This window comes from Stegodyphus dumicola, chromosome 10 (genome assembly GCF_044657685.1).
Source record: "Stegodyphus dumicola isolate Sdum_Otavi_A_Nest chromosome 10, ASM4465768v1".
NCBI lineage: Eukaryota > Metazoa > Arthropoda > Arachnida > Araneae > Eresidae > Stegodyphus > Stegodyphus dumicola.
In genome coordinates, this window is record NC_140777.1 from 172,236,221 (window position 1) to 172,258,775 (window position 22,555).

The following is a 22,555-nucleotide window of genomic DNA, read 5'->3' on the forward strand; positions in this document are numbered from 1 at the left end:
CAAGCCTTTACATCTCCAGTAGTAGTTGTAATATAAAAAATGCCTGCTGCTCTGGACTTTATGAAAAACTCATGGGTTGTTTAAATGGTAAATGAGCAGCGGTTTAACTTTCAAATATCCATTTGCATTTGTGCAAAACAAAAGTGTGAGATAGTCTTTCATTGGCTTTTGTTCCAGCATTGCCTTCTCCTCTGCTGTAATATAAGTTCGCTTTGGCATCTTTCTCCAGAAGCGACTTATCTTATCTGAATTAAAAACCTTCTGTGCAGACAACCCTCAGAATCCCCAAATTTTTTGAATAATGCGATGAAGTTGTCAGCTTCCTTTATGTCTGAACTTACCCTCACAATGTTATGGATGCTGGTTTGTCTCTTAAATTTTTCAAATTATTCCCGACTTGCCTTGAATGCGTCTTCTTCGTCTGTTGATAATCCTGGCTTCTTCTTAATGAAGTCGGCAAAAATGAGTTTTGCCTCTCACAAATTATGTTTTTATTAATTCAGTGTTCCTCACATTTGCCTCTTATTGATCTGTATGAGAGGCAGTCTTGAACATTATTGAGAATATATGGCCATTGCGTAAAAACTCTAGTGAAACCTTGGTAACATCAATCTCCTTAATCTTTTGCCTATTTTTGAGGATAGTGCAAATCATTGATGTAGACTGATTATATGTGCATGCTAGGTCAACCACACTCATGCCTCATTCTCACTTATCAGCGATTTGACATTTGATTTCTGCTGTGATTTTCCTTCTCTTACCCCTGTCTTCTTATGGCATTTTCTTTGGGAACAAACACGAAAACATGCTTTGTGCTAAAAAAGTGCACAAAAATATGTCTGAGTACAACTATCATAGGTAACAGTAAGCTGCTAGTTGAATGAGCTCTAAATGGGGAATGATAGCCGCATCTGCAACAGGATCCTGCGAGTTAAGTCACGTATGTCTGTTTCCATGCTACTCATTCTGTGAAACATGACTCATTAAGTGAATCATTTTTTTACATTTTGTTTTGCAAGTTATGAGGGTGCTTGTTAATTGAGGTTTTACTGCATATATTTTACAGGGTTCGTAGCGGTCCTTATAAGTCCTTATATATGAAAATAAAATATAAAGGCCCTTATAGGTGCTTACTTTTTCTTTAAAGCCCTTATTTTTTTGTTTTTAGTGCTTATTTTTTTGCTTTTATGGCTTTTTTTTTTTTTTTTTTTTTAATGAACGCGCTATTTTTCCTTGTACCAAAGCCGAAACTAAATAAGCAACTTTTCTTCTTAATATGGAATGTCAGATGGTGAATCATATGCCCGGAAATAGCTTTTCCCCCTTTCTCTACGTTAATATAACCTTTGCTATGCACGAAGAGTACAGACAGATGCCCGTCATTCTATTGGTCAAAGAATTGCGAAAGCAGAGAATTCCGGTACATTCGGCATTCTTTTCCTCCCACCCAAATACTACACACGTTTGAATTTCTATCAAGATCTTAAAAATTTGCATTCTCATTCTGCTTGGTCGGTTCATATTCGTGTTTATTATGATCATTATGCTTAGATTATGAGTATATGTATGAATGTTTATAATAACATAGTTGCAGTAACTGTTGAAGTATAGCAAACTTCCGAAAATGGTTGTGTTGTAACACAGATTAGCTTTCTAAGGAATAATATTCGGAATGGCTTAAATAAAGGGAAAGTAATCAAATAGTCAAAATAATTTAATTTTTTTGGCCAATACACTATACAGTAAGAAGGTTGGGAGGTCTCCCCTTTCTCTGCAAAATCTTGAACTATTGAAACTGTTACTGTTACTGTTCGCTACAAAACAAGCAGCGGACTTTTTTTTTTTTTTTTTGGTCACTTTCCAATCTAGATTGAATAGGACTAAAAGCTCTGCGGTCTACCAACCTAAACGAAGAATGATACTATTCCGGAAATTTAACGCCGTCTGTTGAAAATTAGAATGAAAAACACCCCAGTTATTTAGTTCTTTATTCTCGCAATAACGGCAGCTGTTGATTCCAATTGCGTAATATCACATAGGGAAGAATTACGGCGCACGTATTGCGCAATAACGTTTGTGATATTTTGCAGAAATAATTCATTTTGATGTTCAGTCCAAGATTTGTGTATGAACATTTAAAAGAGTTTTACTGTGCTTGCTAAGCAGAATATTTGGCTAATCTTTGGAATATGGTAACAGGTAGTTTGGCGACGTTTTGGTAAGGCGAGAAAGGTTTACTAGCTAGGACTTTAGCAGTGTACATGGATAAAGTCAAGAGTGTGCACAATGCCATTTTTGTGCAATTCTGGGATGTTTTTTTAAGTGAAAATAGGTCGATGTGTACATGGATGATACTGTGTATGTGCAAAAACGCGGTAAGCAGTTTGCAATTCCGCACTTTCTCCCAATTTCGCACCTAATCTTCGTCATGATTAAGCACTTTTGTTCCATAAAAGTTCTAGCATAAGCGTAATTTGGTTAGCAAATTGTTGGAAAAAAAATGTTGAGTAAAAAAAAAAAAAAAAAAAAGCCTTTATTTCGTGAAAAGAAAATAGCGTCCAAAATAAAACTAGCAGGTTGCTGTAGCAGGGTTGATCGCCAAAAAGTCACCAAGTTACCATAATCCGAAGATAACCGAATATTTTTTAGTTCCGTTGGTTTATTTTTATCTGATGCACATATCGAAATGTCAAAACACTTATTTAGCGGAAAAATCTAAAGAGCGGCTACAGTCTACCCCCTCCCCTCCTCTTTTTCAAGTTGCGCTCGACTGTCCGAATATTCGCCAATTTCCAAGTATGTGGGTTAGTTAAGCTTTTACTGTTAAAGGATAAATGCAAGAAGCAAATTTCTTTCTGTCTTCTGATTTCAGAAATGTTCCTCTTTTTTACTTAAATTACTTTGCTTGCAATATCTGTTAATGGAAAACTGATATACAATGAAAATTTAAAAAATGTTCAGAATTTAGATTTAAATTATTTAAATATCAATATGAGTGGAAAGATAAATTGTATTTATTATTAGGTTCCAAGTGAATACAATAAATATGCCTTATTATTATTTATTTTCTCTATTCTGAACTGAAATTTCATCATTAAATCTTGTAATATAGTTTAGTTTTTTTTTTTTTTTTTCCGCTCTCATTGTAAACTAGTTTTGTAAATCAAACTGTTATTAAAATAAATAAATAAATAAATAAAAAGTAATTATTTTCCATGGTTGAGGTAATGCTTATTCTCTTAATAAATACTGCATTTCTCATATTTTAAATTACAAGTCTAATTTTTAAGGTTATGCAGTTGTGTATGTTGTAATTAGACAGGTGCTTATTTTATTTTATTTTATTTTTTTTCTTAACCTTTTAACTGTCATGCCCGAAATAATCTCGGGCACAGCACTGGTATTCCAAAATGTCACGCCCGAATATTACTTGGGCTAATTTTTTTTTTTTTTTTTGAGTGCATCCTATTGTTATACCCGAATATATATGAGAAGTTTATTTCGGCTTCAGTTCAACAGATGGCAGCATTTGATTGAAGGTTTCAAAGGATAGAGGTTAAAGTTCAAAGTGCACGGCATTTTTTTGATTTTTTGACCTTGAGGCAAACATTTCATTTTTGAAATAAAAAAAAATTGACAATTTATGCACCCAAATCATCAAAATAACTTGACAGTTAAAAGGTTAAAATGTGCTTGAAAAGTTCTTATAGGTGCTTATTTTTTTAACTAAAATGTGGCTATGAACCCTGTTTTAGTATTATAATGATTTTTCCACCTCTTAAACTCAACTTGTTTTAACTTTCCATGAAATATATTTTTCAGTTTGAAACTATTGTTGATAGAGAAAAGCAATTTTTATTCAGATTATTTCTGCATGATCAATTAAAATTAATAAATTTGTAAAGATTTTAAGGCCATTTGTGTAAAAAAGAAATTTTTTTTAATCTCTAATTCAAATTTTTAAAGTTCACATATGCTTATTGAATGTTTATATAAAGTATGTGAATATTTCAAAAAAATTCTAGTTGCATAAATTTGTTAGTATGGAACCAAGGGTTTTGTGGACCACAGGTCATGTTTTTCTGAGCTTTGCTTGGATTTTGCCCTTTTCAATTTTTATGCTGCATTTGCCTTATTTGCACATAAATAACTAAAACTTACATATTAAGAATTGTAACCCTTATATTTTTAAATATACACATACATTAATGTTTTAAATGATTGCTTTTATATTTTTGGGCTACCACTTCTGTTGTTGCTTGTTTTAACGCTAAGATATTGTATTTATTTTCTGAAATGTGCATATTGCCTTATTTCCTGGTCTGTTACTAATTTTTTTTGGGGGGGGGGATTTAGATATTGTTAGCCTAAGCTGAAACCTTACTGAAAGTAATTTTTGCTTCCTCATTAAACTCAGTGTATGAATTATCATCAAGTGTGTTTAATAAAATTATGGGTTTGATTAATTAATTTCATTAGTCAGTCATGATGTAACAGGAGCCTCAGAAAACATCCAGTCGAAAATGTTTTCTTCATTTGAAAATTCAATGCTTCATTTTAGGAAGCAAAAACAATTCCACCGCTTTTGCATGAGATAGAATAAAAACTGCATGATATAGTTGAAAAGTCTATAATGTCACTTTCAGTGTCAACAGAGTGTCACTAACCAGAAAGTTAGTCTTTGTTTACAAACCATTTTTTCAAGGTAATCTGCAATAAATATTTCAGTTTTAACAAGGAAGAAACATAAAATGGGGGGGGAGGCGGCATGTGTTCACATTCACTTCAGTTTGGAGCTGCAATACAGTTCAAACCCTAAAGAGAAGTAATGCATGAATGGCAGTGAGGAAATGTAATAGAAAGATATGAATAAATGATCGGGAAATTTTTTGAAGAATTAAAGAACTGATTTATAAAATACCTCAGAATATTTTATGTGACAAAACTGCATATCAAATAGTGGGAAGAAAAAAAAAAAAAAAAACTTTCAGAATGATTTTTAAGCTCTGAAATTAAATCAAAAATAAATAAAATACATTGTTTTCAAATGCCTCAAGATTTTCACTGAAATGAATCCCTATATTATTATCATCGTTATATTTAGTATGTATGTGCCATTAACAATTATAAGTGCTAGCATGATAGTGTTGAAGCTTTAGATTCATTAAAAAAATAATTGTGAGTTCTTCAGCTTTCTTTAATTTTCATGTTTTATATTTGGGAAATCCTAACAAAGGCTATTCTTAAGCGGTATACATGGTTAAAAGTAGAGATTTATGTAAAATGAAGTATTTGCATAGATTCATAATCCAATCCATGTTTAATAAAGAACACTACTGCACATGCAGGAAAAAATTAGATAACTTAATTAATAAAATAAATTCCCACTTCTTTCAACCAGAATATTGTCAATGTAATGTGCATATGTTACAAATTTTATTTGCATATAGAAGTAATGAAAAATGTTGATTAATTTGCTGTCATATTACAGTTTTGTTTTGTTAGTTTACTTCCGAAGACATTATAAGATAAGCATTTGCAAATTATTGGAATGCTACTCTACTTTTTAAAACAGTTATATTCAAAGAAAAAAAAAAGATCTTCCGTTTGCTTGTTTAGCCACCAGATACTGAATGTAGAATAAATTACTAGTGTTTTGTGATGTCTGAAAATGGTGAGCCTTTTTACTGCAGGAATTTACTAGGAAGTGAAGTATAAAAAACACTGATCTAAGACTTGTATAAAAATTCTTCATTGCTGTACTCTGAGTATTTCTAAAGCTGACTTCAATGTGTGAATAATATTTTCCTCTACTTAAAAAATAGTTGATCAATTTATTAATAATTATGTCTCATATATATATATATATATATATATCAGTCAAAAGTCGTTAATTCGGACACCCATAATCCAGAATGATCTATGATCCGGACCTCAAAGCTACAAACTTTCTGTGCATGCATTGCGTTGACGCATGCGTGTCTGACCTTTACGGCTGCGAATATGTGCATGCGCATAATACGTTTACGCATGCATGTTTAATGTATAACGGATTGTATAAGCTAAGCTAAAATTATCTAATTCAGTTAATGTTGCAGATTTCGTTGTTCCTTAATCTTCAAATTGGATCCGGCTTATTATTTTTTGCAGACTGTTAGAGCAATTTTATAAAAGTAAGCTTGAACTTTCGATTATGTCAAATAGAATTTCCGATATATATTTACTAATATGTAAAGGATCTACAAAGCAAAAGTATGTTTCGAAGTCCATTAAACAGAAAGTGGAATTGCTGCAAAAAATGGATAAAGGCATATCCTTTGATTATCTAATCATTCCGAAATATGTTTATCAATTTCACGCTGCTCTGCAGGGGGAGGGAAACGACGCGGCACACAATGAATTGGTAGTTGATCTGTCAGCACTATCCTTATCTTCAGGGCAGATGTTTTTATTTTATTTGGCTTATAATTCCTTACTAAATGTAGTATTTCATCTCGATGTACTCCGTCTTTGATAAGATTTAAATCAAGTTCCTCGTCATTATAATTCGCTTCCGATAGTGAAAACAGTGACACAGAGGTTATTGAAAACGAAAAAATTTCGATTGACAAATTAGTCGGTATTCTCGATACAGCAATTATAGGACTTGAACAGCGGAACTTTGTAACTAAACAAGAAATTATGTCTGTTTAATAGAATTAAAGAGAAAGTATTATCACATGAAATGAAGCAACTTAAACAACTTACATTGAAAGAAATGTTTAATAAAATAAACAAATAAATATTAAGTTTTTTTTTTTGTTGTAAATTTTGATGCCCTTTAGACCATAATTGTTCTTTATTTCATAAATTACGGTTTCATATTTTTAATTTTATAATTTCTGCATGCCATCTTACCATATTTAAACTGATGATCTATAATCCTGAAAAATCGATAATCAGGAATCGCCGAAGTCCCGATGAGTCCGGATTAACAACTTTTGACTGTGTACACACTGTTGGAAAATTAAATCCCAACGCAAAGATGAAACCGATGTAAAGGAATGAAATGTAGGCAAAGCATTTGTCTATATAAACATATTTATTTTGATTAATGTTTTATAAGGTCAGAGGCTAAAGTATACACAAGAAGAGCTATTTCAAATGTGAAATTTTGCTCCATTAGTAACTGCTGCAATCACCGCCATGTTTGAATGCAAATATGCAAATGCACATTCATTATGTCATATAGATGCTGGCGTTTCTGTAACAAGCATGAATCGCATGAAATCCGACTTAAAAGAAAATGGAAGATTTTCCACTCCAGGTAAGAAACGACCTCTGAAAGTTGGTATGCAAACCTGAATCAAATGATATGATGAGTTAACTTTTAGCAACAATACGAAGGAAAGTTCATGGTTTCTTTTTACGGAATAAAATTCTCACTGTGCATAAAGTGGCTGAAGTTATAAATGATGAAGCTGATTTGCCAAATATGTCCATCGCACAGTAGGACAAATTATGAATGATTTTGGATTTGCTTACAGAAAATGAAAATGCCAGTCAGTTTTGATTGAACGTGATGATATTCAATGCTGGAGGCAAGGGAGGATACAACTATAAAAAGTGCTAAGAAAGCCTTTTCTTGTGGTCTTTCAACAGGTTTAATTGCTCCCTCAGGAAAAGGCTCACAGTGTATAGTTGTTCATGCTGGTAATGAAAGCGGATTTATTCCTGAAGCATGTGATATATTCAAAGCTAAGGAAAAGAAAGGAGATTACCATGGTAAAATGAATTCAGAATATTACGAAAAGTGGTTTGAAAAACAAATTACTGCCTAACTTGCAACCGAACAGTGTAATTGTGTTGGATAATGCATCTTATCACAGCGTTTTCTCTGAAAGTATTCCTTCTTCAAGTACAAGGAAAGCAGGCATTTAGCTCTGGTTGACAGAAAAAAATATTCCTTGGGAAGCTAATATGTTAAAAGCAGAGCTTTCAGTTTTTGTTTCTAAGTGTCGAAAATAATTTGAATTCCATCGTATAGATGCTGTAGCTGCTGAAGCCGGACATACTGTTTTGCATTTACCACCATATCATTGCGAACTGAACCCAATTGAACTCGTATGGAGTAGTGTGAAAGGGTATGTAGCATCCGAAAACAGAACTTTTTAAAAGAACGAAGTCTGTAAATTGCTTGAGAAAGGAATTGATTTGGTGACTTCTATGCAGTGGGCTGTAATAGAGGCATGTAATAGAAGAGGAAGAGAAAATGTGGAAATTAGATTGTCTGGTGGAGAACACTGTTGAGTGTGTGCAATTGAATATTGATGAGTCGGATAGCTCAGATTCTTCAAACAGTAATCTTAGCGGTATTAATAACATTATAAATACAGTCAAAAGTCGTTAATTCGGACACCCATAATCCGGAATGATCTATAATCCGGACCTCAAAGCTGCAAATTTTCTGCGCATGCGTCGAGTTCACGCATGCGCACAGGCGTTTACGAGAGCGCGTAAGACCCTTACGGCTGCGAATATGTTTGTGCGCATGCGCGTTTAATGTGTAACGGAGTTATACGCTAAGCTAAAGTTATCTAATTCAGTTAATGTTGCTGATTGCGTTGTTCCTTAATCTTCGAATTGGATCCGGCTTATTATTTTTTGCAGACTGTTAGAGCAATTTTATAAAAGTAAGCTTGAACTTTCGATTATGTCAAACAGAATTTCCGATATATATTTACTACAAAGCGAAAGTATGTTTTGAAATCCGAAATCTGTTTATCAATTTCACGCTGCTCTGCGGCAGAGAGGGGGGGGGGGCAGAAACGTCATTATTAGATTATGATAGATTAGAAAGATTATGTCAAATAGAATTTCCGATATATATTTACTAATATGTAATTTGTATCTACAAAGCGAAAGTATGTTTTGAAATCCGAAATCTGTTTATCAATTTCACGCTGCGGATTGGAAGTTGATCTGTCAGCACTATCCTTATCTTCAGGGCAGATGTTTTTATTTTATTTGGTTTATAATTCCGTACTAAGTGTAGTATTTCATCTCGATATACTCCGTCTTTGATATGATTTAAATCAAGTTCCTCGTCATTATAATTCGCTTCCGATAGTGAAGAAAGTGACCCAGAGGTTATTGAAAACGAAAACATTTCGATTGACAAATTAGTCGGTATTCTCAACACAGCAATTATAGGACTTGAACAGCGGAACTTTGTAACTAAACAAGAAATTATGTCTGTTTAATAGAATTAAAGAGAAAGTATTATCACATGAAACGAAGCAACTTACATTGAAGGAAATGTTTAATAAAGTAAACAAATAAATATTAAGCTTTTTCTTTTTGTAAATTTTGATACCCTTTAGATCATAATTGTTCTTTATTTCATAAATTACGGTTTTATATTTTTAATTTTGTAATTTCTGCATGCCATCTTACGAGATTTAAACTGATGATCTATAATCCGGAAAAATCGATAATCCGGAATCGCCGAAGTCCCGACGAGTCCGGATTAACGACTTTTGACTGTACAAGCTAACATCCATTAGAAAATATAATATGAAAGTGTAGTAGCAGCCACCAGTAGCCGAATGTTTAAGATCACTGAATACTGGTAGTTTGACATTGTTTGAACCCAAGTGAACGGGCTGGATTCATGGTCAGTTTTTGTGTTTTTTCTCATGTATAATATGAATACCAGCCTGTTTCCTTTAGAAATTCCTCCATGAATGTATCTCACCCCTTCGTCAGATAGCTCTTGCGTGCTTTGCCATATTCAAATCACCTAACCTAACCAATACGGAAGCACTGATCAATTAAGTTTACTATGGTAGAAGGAACAAAGATTTCTGTCTAAAGGATGAGCTATCTTTGTGGAGACTTTATAAGGGTAAAGGGCTTTTTCTATATAATACACTGAGATACTCCAATGCAGAGTTTAGAGTTTACAGAGTTACATTACAGTTTAATTTCTTCATAATTTTTTAGTTCATGTGAACATTTGCGGCTTGTTATAACTAACAAAAGACATTTCTTAATGTTATATTTTTAACTGATTGGTACAAACTAATTGGTATAAGATAATTTACATTTTAATTTTTGTTTGGTTTACAATTTTAAAGTTTTTAAAATTTTTCTAATATCTTGAAATTTTTAATGGTAAACTCTTTAGTTGCTAGACTATAATCCGAAGATCTCAGTCTCCAGTAATTTTACTTATTTTATTTTTAATTTTAAACAGTAATAAAAAAAAAAAAAAAAAAAAAAAAAAAAAGGATAAAACGTACTGTAGGAGAATGATTGTCTGGGCGTGACTGGAAGAGTATGTGTCTTAGGAGACAATCAAGATATAATTTTTATTGATGTCTGCTACAAAATATAGTTAGAGTTTTTAAATAATCGAAAATAAAAATCAGCATTTTTCTCTGGTTCACTGTTTTGGAAGCAACAAACTGCGTAAACTATTAAAAATTAAGAGAAAATAACTTCTACCAGATTTTCTAAATTTATATATTTTACTTTTAACTAAGCGAATGGTCTTGGGGAAAAAATTTAACCCAAACTACAAGGAATACATTGTTAGCTCTTCTGTTTCAAGTTTTAAGTAATGATTCGAGTTTTAAATGTCATCAAATCCGTATGCATCATATTAAGATTATAGTGAAAAATTTCATATAAATTAAGAGAAATAACATGCCCTACATTTTACACTACGATGAACTAACAATTTCAACTGCAGCTTCTTCGCATAAAAAGATTGTTACTTAAAAATACGCTGGATTTGGCAAGAAGTCGCCAAATGTGTAGCGAATTGGGGGAATTGAATTTCCACCGGCAGTTTGGTACATATGGATAACTTGAAGAACGGGGGGAAAGCCGTGAAAAGGTCGTTTTAGCCTTGTATGTGTTCTCAGGTTAGCTTGTCGTGAAGTATAGCGTCATATTTATTCATCTATCTCAAAATCTGAAGAGATGTCATCTCTCAGATGTACAAACACGACACCCAAATTTTGTTCATTTAACACTTCTTGATGCTGGTATTTCATTTTTCCTCAATGTATATATATTTTATAAACATCTGAAGGAGAAAATTATCTAAGTAACTCTAATGGTATGTTGTTATACTGTGTTCTTATAATCATTTACAAAATTGTTTCTTGAATAAAGGAATTTCTTTATATTCTAATTCTTAAAACTATTTTTTTCTTTAAAACCTGATACTTTGATTGTGATTTATGTGTTTCGTTTTTAGTTCATTAATTCATTGACTTATTAATAATTATTAATTGTTATTTTCTAGCTTGATGAACAGGCAAAAATGGATGTAAGTAATTGGTTTTATATAATTTTATTTAATATAGTGTGATGCCAGATAAAGTTGCTCATTTATCATTTTAAACCTAATTTTGTCTCTTGTTCTAAATTATTAAATTTGCTTAATTATATTATATGAAGTTTGTGGTTTAAATTTTCTTTGCTTCCTGTTTTTGTTAATTTAAAATTTATATGAAATGTTTCAAATTTCCAGAATAAGTGATATTAATATTATATGTTGCTACCATTTTAATTTTGTATTCAAAACAGGGCTGTGGAGTCAGAGTCAGGGAGTCGGAATCGAAGTCGGGCAAATTTTGGAGTAAAAGGAGTCTGAGATGGAGTATCTAAAAATAGGTCGACTCCGACTCCAATTTTTGTTGGGCATTTTAACCGTTTGACTGCTACGTGGTGCAAAAGTGCTATATTCATTTGTCTCGAAAACCGCGATTCGAGTTTCAGTGTGTCTTCGTTGCTCCGTGGGTGTGAACGTACGTAGTCTGACCTTATGCGTACTTTGTAACACGAGTGCATTCTAAAATAACTAACTGCGTCGCGGTTTTCGAGACAAATGAAGTCAAACGGTTAAATTTGAAATGAAATTAAAATGAATTGAAAAAATTTAATGACAAGCTGAGTTATTTTTATTTATGGACTGTATACATTAATAAATATTTATTTTCTATTTTATTGACATATTAATAAATAAACATAAGGGAGGAGGAGGATGGATGTGATATTTGTCATTAGTGATTAACTCTTTGAAATCCAGACCCTTCGCTAGCCTGTATCCTCAAAATACCAAACTGCCTGAAATACTTTTCCAGTTTCTCAGCAATTTCTTCTCCTCCCCGTCCATTAACACGGAAAATAGGTATGAAGATTTCGAATGACATCCCTTCCACTTTCTAACAAAGATTCCTTTAGCCTTGACCTATAGCTTTGACCTTTCCTTTAGCCTTTAGCTTTGACCCCATTCTTTATAAAACTATTCTGAAGGTCAGACCAACAAGCCTTTTTAAAGCTTTGTTATGATCGCAACTGAGATTTTGTTTATTTCTGTTATTTTTATAGGATTTGATAAATTGATTAAAAATAAATATAATCCTTAAATTTTTAAACTGCACTTTTATTGCTATTTAAAGCTTAAAAGCACGCTGTACCACCAAAGAATCAACAACGAAATGTCACGAGCAACCAAAACATAAGAAAACTCTTAGGACAAGCTGTCTGCAGTAACTGATACAATGCATCTGGGAATACTGCACCTGCTACTGCATACCTTAGGGAGAGGTAAGAAAAGAAGATTACAATCTCGGCCGTTTTCGGGTGGTTCTGGTTGCTTCAGTGTTGGGCCATGTGGGGTGGATTGGTTGTGTAAGAGTCAAACTGATTCATTTAGTTACAAATCTCACTGGTAAATTTAGGTAAGCAGCAATAGCAGCAAGAACTCCCAAAATTGATGTTAATCTTAGGAAGTGAGCAGGAAAAGGAGCAATTATTGATCAAGAAGTGCTATAAGGAAGTACATATTTGATGATAAAGAGGTTGTTAGAATTAAGACCTTTTTAAGAAGATGTAGGTAGCCCTAATGTTTCAGGAACAGAAAGACTGTGGAATGATTTTGCAGAATTGGAAACTCTTCTTTCTACACCATATATAGCCACAAAAAATCTGCAATCTGAAGAATTGACAGGAGGCGAGAATGAAAAAATGGGGTGTTTGTTCTTTCTGAAATGGAGGGTATATTGCAGAAGGAATCATTTCTTCAATGATGAAAAGAGAAACTAGTTTGCTAGACAATGAGATCTTGCTGGGTTCAATATATGTAGATCTTAAGCACCGAAGTTTAATGGATAAGGAACAAATTAAAAAGGCAAAGAAAGCCATGCATGAACTTTCATTAAGAATGATATTATGGTGCATGGTGGTTATGGCTTGGTGTATATCTGTCAAAGACATGACTCCGTTTTCGTTAAACATAACTTTATTTTCACCGCAAAAAAGAAATACAAAATATATGAATAGTAATAATACACTAAAATTCTGATTGAAATACATACCTATACAATGCATAACTTAGTTAAACAGAAATAATGAAAAGTTAATAAGTATTTTATATAACTTCCAATATGTATGTAAAAAAGTTAATCAAGTAGTTATATGCTATGACTTTTGCAGCAAACCACAATAGAAAACTACAATCATATTACAGTGATTAGTTTTTCAGGAAAATGAACACGATGTCCACTGTGGGTAACTATTTGTTTTGGAACAATTGAGTCTCCACAGACTTCCTGTGGAAACTGAGGAATTACAGGTGAATCTGTATATTCTGACAACATATATGCTGGTTTCAATTACCTCAATAATAAAATTTTTGTCCATTCGTTTAACCACGTGATGAGGATCAGTGTAAGGTGGAGTTAGAGGCGGTTTAACAGAATCGATATGTAGAACTACATGGGAACAGGTTTTGATGGTTGAGCATGTCTAGAGGTTGGAATAGGTCTAAGTAAATGCATGACTGATCGAAGCTGTGACACATAAGATTCAGAAGGAGATATGAAATTAGTAGCATTCAGCATATCTGAAGTTAATCTAAGTGTGGTACCATAGACAAGTTCAGCAGAAGTAGCATTTATATCTTTTTTAATGGCAAATCTGATACCCAACAAAACTATAGCCAGCATTTCAGTCCATTTAGAGTTTTTATGAGCCATTATTGAACTTTTAAGTTGCCTATGAAATCTCTCAATCAATCCATTGGACTGAGGATGATAAGCAGTAGTTCTAATGTGATGAGTACTCAAAATCTTCATTAAATCCCTAAATAAGCGATATTCAAAATTTCGGCCTGGATCAGTTATTATAGATACTGAGCAGCCAAATCTATCCAGCTGTGCACCAACACTTTACAAGTCGTCTGAGCTGACATGTTGGCAGTAGGTATAACTTCCAGCCATCTGGTAAACCTTTCAATAATTGTCATGCAATAGCAGTTATCTTCAGACAGTGGAAGAGGACCTATGAAATCAATATGGATATGTGCAAATCTTGTATCAGGCAAGGAAAAGGTACCCAACGGTGATTTAGTATGCCTATGAATTTTAGAACATTGGCACTGCAGACATGATTGAACTGTAGTTTTAATAAATTTCTTCATATTAGACCAAAAAATAGCACTTAGTAATTAGTTTTGTGTAAGTTGAAATATCAGCATGAGAAAGAAGACCGTGAATCTGCTGAAAAAATTTAGTGAAAAGATTCAGATATGAACGGGCGTGTATACCTGTGTCCATATTACAGTAAAGAGTAACATCTTCTGAAGGAAAATAATGTTTTTTTAGTTTAAAAACAGGTGAAGATTGAGATAAAGAATTTTGAATTTCAAAGTCATGCATTTGGGCTTCGGATAAGAAAATGATCAATTTAGGTCACATGCGTCCCGATTTTCAATTTCTACCCTAGATAAGGCATCAGCAATGATATTTTCATGACCTTTGATGTATCGTATGTCAGTGGAAAATTGGCCTATAAAATCAAGATGATGAAGTTGTTGTGGAGAACACTTTTCAGGCTTCTGTTTAAAAGCATATATTAAAGGCTTTTGGTCAGTGTAGATTGTAAAGGCCCTGCCTTCAAGCATGTGCCGAAACTTTCTAATAGACAAATAAATAGCCAATAGTTCTCAATCATAAGTTGACCATTTGGTTTGACTTTTGCTGAGTTTAACGGATAGAAACGTAATGGGTTGGTTTCCAAACTGAATTATGCAATTGCATTAATGAGCTACCAACCACAACATCCGATGCATCAGTGCAAAGTTTCAAGGTAGCACCAGGAGTCGGATGTCTGAGAAGAGTTGCCTCAGCGATTGTCTTTTTTGCGTTGGCAAATGCTTTCTCGGCTTTGTCGTCCCATTCGAGAGGGTATTCTTTTGTTTTGCTTGGTTGTGAAGTTTTCCTTTTATTAATGCGGCCTTCCAATAACTTATTCAAGGGAGCTAAAACATGTGAAGCTCTTGGGACAAAACGTAAGTTGGTTTAGGAAATTTTTGAATGGCTTCTATCCTGTCGGATAAAGGTTTAAAATTTGTTCTGATACTTGAAAACCCAAAAACTGATGATGTTAAACCAAAAGTACATTTAGATACATTAATTCTTAGCCTGTAATTACTTAATCTTTCAAGAAGAGCTTTCAAGTGTATCAGAAGCTCAGTTTCGTCTTTTGACGCAATCAATATATCGTCGACAAAAGCAAATACTCCTGGCAGCTCGCGAGTTACTTCATCAATAAAGCGTTGAAAGGTTGCAGCTGCATTGCATAGCCCAAACTGCATTCTTGTGCTTTCAAAAAGTCAAAGGAGTGGCAGTAGCCGTTTTATGGATATCAGAGGGATTAATCGGTATTTGATGATAGGCTTTAACCAATTCTAATCGAGAAAGTACCTTTGTTCCATGCATCTCTGTTGCAAAATCACAAATGTTAGGAATAGGATACTTATCCTTCACTGTCTGAGCATTTAACCTCCAAAAATCTCCCACAGGTCTCCATTCGTTTGTGCCTTTCTTTGACACCATGTGAAGAGGAAAGGAGTAATTACTTTTGGAGGGTCACATGTGACCTAAATTGATCATTTTCTGAATTTCATGCTTAGCAATTTTTAATCTATCTGGAACTAGTCTCCTGGGCTTACATGAAACAGGAGGACCAATAGTTTCAATGAAATGCATAGTATTATGCTTAGCAGTCTCATTCCATAATAGCAACATTGAGGTCATCGTATGAAGAATTTGTGCATTCCTGGAGTATATTCGATATCTCGAACCAACAAAGCAATTTCCAGCGGCAATTGAGCAGCGTAGTAGTTGAATTTATTCTTCGGCTGCATAACAGGCTGGTGTGCGGCTAAAGCAAAAGTTGATTCATACATAGCAAACCACAATGCCAGGTCAATAGGATTGTAAATTGGTATCTTGATGGCAGCAGACTCCTCCATGACAGTAGCTAAAGGGAAAAACACAAAAGTCCTGGAACCAAGCTCCTAAACAAACAACCGGAACGCAGCTTTATGCGAGTAGCCGGGTCACCATTTTATGGTGCTATGGCTTGGTATATATCCTTAACCCTTTGCGGCGCGCTATACGTTAACGTTGGAATTTCAACAAAAAAAAGTTGTATGCAGTCTATTTAGTCCTAAAGGAGTATACAGGTAAAATTTTGTCAAAATTGCACTTACCGTTTTAATTCTGTGGGTATTCCATGAGGTGGAACACAGCACCGCCAGAGCTTTTAAAAGTGCGACTAAGCGAGCATTGCAGTAAAGCATGAAAACGAGTAGAAGCGTTTGTATAAGAATGAAAAAACTCTGTATTATGATTGTATACATGGTTTCCTGGATATACACAATATTCTTGAATATATAAGGATAAATGAGATAAATATCTATATACACAAGTCCTATATACAAAAATATTTACAAATTTTCGGAAAGAGCGCGTCGGAAAGAATTAGACCTCTCCGCGCCATTTATGGAAAATTAATAATAAAAAAATTAACTACGAATCATATTAACAATAAAGAAAAACAAGCCTATAATATATACATACACAAAAAATATCTACAGAATTATTGAAAATAAATGGGAATGAGACTAGAATGCGACAGCAAAAAATTCGTGCAGGTGTAAGTAAAAATGTGTCAAGCTACTAATAAAATTCCCGCCTAAAAACTACTCCCAAAAAATTCGAGATGCCAATATTAGAGCCTTCATAACACAAAACACACCTCACCCCTCAATACTGCTTTCTTTGAATTCATTTTTCCCCAAAGCAACGGAAACAGAAAACGTAAACAACGGATGTTCTCTCCTAAGCACAGATGTTCTGATTCGTAACAGCATGAGATCGCTAATGGTGCAGTGTTCCCGCTAATGGAACACCCAGGTTTATTCATTGATTCTGCCTATGTCTGAAAAGATTAAAATTTGTCTGAAAGATTAAAAAATATAGAACAGATAATTTGGAGTACAGTCAGCAAAATTATGCCTAAATTTTTTTCCAAATAAAATTTTTTATATCATTAAAAAAATAGAGAGAATTACTTGAAAAAAAGTGGATTTTAATAACACATAATAAATTAAAATTCTGTGTGTCTTTGTGATATGCTGCTATCTACTGTTTCAAAAGAAAAGTTCGAAGTATATTATAAAGGCATTTTTATCTATTTACGGTTGAATTTAAAGGTTTCAGAAGTGATTCAATTTGGGTGTTCCATGTAGTGGAACACTGAGCCGCAAAGGGTTAAAAGACTTGACTCCGTTTTGTTAAACATAACTTTATTTTCACACACCATATTTTTAAACACAACTATCATAACATAACAGAAAACTACTAAACTAAAATTCATTCAACCTATGCTTGAGCTAAAGGTGAAGTGGGCGAGTTCACTGCCGCGCTAGCAGTTTTTACAAACACAGCGTGACGTGGTCTAGTGGCGCACGCAGCCGAACATCACAATATTATTCTCAGAACAATTGGAGAATTCAAATCAGGACAGTCAAATTGCAGACATTGCAATTGAGTCTCTATCATCCTCTTCCAAAGATGAATTAGATTTTGAGAAATATTTTTGGATAATATTGAAAAAGGCTAAGGCAAAGCATATGAGAATAAAGAACCAGGAGCCTTTAGATATAAAAATGAAAAAATATAAACAAGATTTCTGCATGGCCTTTGTAGAAATAGAGAAATATGATTGCACTTGCAAGACACCTCTTTTAGAACTTATGAAAAATCTATCCTGAAAAGTTAAAAGAAGTACCCCTAACAGTAATAGTCTTCCTCCTACTCAAGTTAGTGTGATTACTCAAAAACTCTTCTCAGCTCTGAAGTTTATCAAATCAGATCTATGGCCCTCCAACAAAGAAGGTCTTGCTGAAGCTATACTGTTTCTTAGAAATAACTAATGCCAGTTTTCCCATTTCATAATAAATGCTAATTAATATAAATAATTTGCTATACCATCAGTTTTTTTTCTATAGTATCTATTACTTCTTTTATATATATATTAAAAAAAAAAAATAAGCTGTAACTCATGTATATATGTTTACACATATATAATGTTGAATAATCTAAAATTCACTTAGTTCGAAAACAAGTTTTTCTAATACTTGCGCAATAACTGCAAAGTAAGATAATAATAATTTATTTACTAAAGAAATATTGTTATATTATCTCCTAATATAAATTTATTAGAAGTAGCAAAAAAGAGAGAACCTATATGTAGGAGGTTTAATTCCAAAAATTGTGTTTTAAAATAATTTGAATGTAAATTATGAAAAAAACGTTTTATTTGGACTTGAATTTAAATCACAAATAACAAAATTTCAAACTTTGAAAAAGAAATTAAAAACAAGTAATTATCGCTATTGATCGGAAATTAGTTGGAGGTAGTTGGAGTCTTTAAAATTCGAGGAGTCAGAGTCGGTCATTTTCTCTACAGACTCCACAGCCCTCATTCAAAAGCACTTAAAGATTGTTTGATTGATTCCAGTTCTTGTTAATACTCAGAAAGCTCAGGTTTGTGGCCATAATCATTATGTAATACATAAGATAAACTGTGCAGATAACCTAAATGTTCAGAAACAAAAGAACATTTATTGCTACACCATGTAAAATTCAGAAATCCTTATATGTGGTAAAAACATCATGTCTAGCAGCTTGTAGTGTATATATAATAACAACTAAAGTTCCCTTAAAGAGGAAAAAAAAAAATGAATTATCACTTGTCTTTCAATTATAGCTGAGTGATTTTCTCTTTGCGTGGTTGCCATTCTTTGCTTCCAAAATTCCTGTCTTTTTTGGGAGAATAATACTGCCTGGACTTTTGCTTGTGTTGTCTTTTCCACCTTCCTGGCCGGCCATGTAATCTCTTGTGTCTGCTTAGATTTTCTGGATCTTGTGCTTTGTCTCAATTGCTTCCTCCATCCTTGGCACTTTTGGCTTGATTTCTGGTTCCTCAGGATCTACCTTCAACTCGTTTATTATCTCTTGTGAATCCAAAATTTTTTGACTTGGCGTATCTTATTTTCTTCCGTGCATAATCAAATTTAAGTGCCACATTTGCCTTCAAGTTCCTCACACACTCACATCCTGTATCCTGGAACAGTAAAGAGGGAATTCCATTTAATGCTGCCTGCATTTGGGTAACTCTACATTTTGTCTCTACATTTTGCAACAATGCTGTATTTAAATATAACCAAGAGGCATACCCCTTATCCTGGGGTATATCCTCTCTGACCTTTAGTGCCCCTTCCTACTGTAAATGTTTTGCCTTGTTGTTTTTTACTTGCTTTTATTTTCTTATTCAAATCTTTTTTCGTTAATCTTTGGCAATTGGCAGTTTGCATAATCTGACCATGTATGCTGTTGATGAACATCTACACCTCTTCTGCCGAACTTTCTATCAGTTCTCAACAAATCTATAACTGTACTTAACCACCAAACATATCCGGTATTCCCCCATACTTATTCTCAGCCAATCTTGGAATTTTCATACTAATTTAAATAGTTCTTATGTGCTCTATGTTTCACAAACCAACAAGGTCCTGTATCTGTAGTTGCAACCTCAGCATGATCACCTGTGTTATTTTACTAATAGTTTTAATGTTTAAACTTTTTGTAGTACAAATAATGTCAATGTACAGTCTTTCCCTAGCACCTGATATTTTCCAAATAAGCTGGAACATAACTAACTCATGAAATTACTTCTTGTAAAATCATTTGAATTAATTGATCACATTTTTTTAATTAGAAAACAGAGAGAGAGTTTTTTTTTGGGAAGGGGATTATAATTTTTTGTATGTATTTAGTTCCTTAATTAGTCAGGTTTCAAATATTTTGGAATGCTGGTGGAACTGATCATCTGGACTGTGCAACGTTTTGCCACAATATACAAAAGTGTGTGTGAAATAAGTTTTTGAAGGTATAAAATAAAAAGGTAACCAATAAAGTTATCTCGTATTAATGCGTTTCAAAAGTCAAAGAAAGACATGACTAGTTTAAATGTTATTAAATATGATTATTTTTGTACTAAATAAAAATATTTGATGTTTTAAATTCCTTTATAGCAATTGATGAGAGTAATTAAAGAGTATGGAGTGGAAAATCTGTTGAATAGACTGAGAAGGAAACCATAACATCAAACATCAGAGAAATTTCTTTTAGTATTTGGACCAAAATACTGAAATATGGAAATTATGTATTACATTTTATACAAGTGTATTATAACACAATTTTACAGGTATCTTTTCAGTATGAATTGTACCATTGATAGATTTTACAAATATTTAAAATTACATTCTGAATTTTAGTTTCATGATGACTGTCTGAAAAAGTACTATGAAACATAATAATGCCATTTCACCAAGCATTATGATATACCTAATAAATTTTTAAGTTCTATACGGAATTACGTACTGGTATATTGTCTAACAAATAAATATTACTTTTATAAATGAAATTTTACTCAAACTGTTATTTGAATTATAGATTGTCCGTAAAGGTAAACATTAATTTCACAATGTATCATTAATTTCACAATTTTCTCATCTTTTTAAAATTACGCATGTTATACATGTAGGCTAGAAACTAGCTTGGTAGAGTTTACTTTCATTTTAATATGTTAATTTTAAATATATTGCAGAAAGCTTCTTTTTAATAAAGTATGTAAAACCTGGTAAAGTGTACATGACTTAGACAACTCTGTAGTTTGCAAAGTTGGAAACTATTTTTATTTCAGAATAGAGTTTTTTATTTATTGCAGAAAATTTAACTGAAATTATAATTACCAAAAACATTTCCTGAGCAAATTTTGTCACTACTTATTTTACAACTGAAAAGAATTATATGGAGTTGCCCCCCCCCTTTTTTTGTTTGTTTGTTGCATAAAAACAAAGTGGAAAAGATATATTTTAGACGAAGTAATGTATTATGAAAAGTGTTTGTCAAATATAATAACTGACTTCGTCTCCATGAAAATTAATTGCATAAAACTTATCTAGTCCCCCCAAAAAAATTGTTATAATTTTTCATTTTGAACTTTATATAATAATATGTTTATGATACAACATTAAATAAATATATATATCATTGTTTATTGCAATGGTTGTAACATCATTTTATTGCTTTCACAATGTGCCTTATATTTGAATGCTATCATTGATTGCTAAAAATAATTTTCTAGAAATAACATTATTAGTTATATATTTTTGTGTTATACATAATTAAAAAAGTATACTGTAGAACTTTTCTTCTAGCTTCTGAGGAACTCATTAATAGATATATTTTTGAATTTCAGAAATGTTCATAAGCTATTAAAAATAAATATTAACTAGAGGTGTATTATTCAAAACCTTTCCTGTGTGTGTATATGCATCCTTATGTTTATTTTCCTGTGTATGCATGTGTGTGTGTGGATATATATGGATATATATATACATTTCTTTAAAAATAAAAAATTGCATTTTTGCGTGTTATGGTAAAAATTCCTAAATGTTCATTATATTTAAGTTAATAATGCTTTCACAGTGCTGTAAAATTAAAGCCAGTTTGTAATTATTGATGGAAATTGTTATCAAATGTATCTTGTCAAAGTTTGCACATTGCACATAGAATTACATAACCTTTTAAGAAATTAAAGCATAATGAATAATTTGCTTAAAGATATTTTGTGCCTGAAAATATTGGTTTAAGTGTTATATTTAAAGACATGAAGCACATAATCACATTTCTTGAATAACTTTTGAAATAAAGTGATTCATAGATGCATTTAATCATTTGCTTCCACTTGAATTTATAGAATAGCCAGCTTTTGTATTTTTCATAATGTAAAGTCATTATTAAATGTGTGTTTTATGTCTGTATTTTATTTAAACCCCTTTCACTCCTTTGTTATTTATTATTTTCATAAGTATTGGTGTAACATATATTTTTAATATGTGAGTCACATATACAAGCAAACGTGTAACAAAGATGTATGTTACTTATGTACATAAAATTTTTATAATTTGTATAAATATCTGTATATTTTAAGATACATTTTAAATTGTTATCTATATTTAAAGTATGTAAATAAATAAGTTCTTTTGTTTAAAAGATTTTGTTAAATGTTGTGAAAAGATTCAGATCATTCATGTACATTTTATTCTCATTATATTCCCTTGCCCTTAAAAAAACTGGTA

At 32.3% G+C, this 22,555-nt stretch overlaps 1 protein-coding gene across 1 annotated transcript in view; it reads left to right on the forward strand.

The window, feature by feature from the left end:
- LOC118186331 (uncharacterized) overlaps positions 1-22,004 on the forward strand; it is an 88,185-nt gene extending 66,181 nt beyond the window's left edge. The window contains exons 15-16 of the mRNA XM_035356414.2: positions 11,297-11,320; positions 20,444-22,004. Of these exons, the coding sequence (XP_035212305.2) occupies positions 11,297-11,320; positions 20,444-20,512 (93 nt within the window). The 3' untranslated portion in view covers positions 20,513-22,004. The remainder of the gene's footprint in view (positions 1-11,296; positions 11,321-20,443) is intronic.
- Positions 22,005-22,555: the final 551 nt, after the last annotated feature.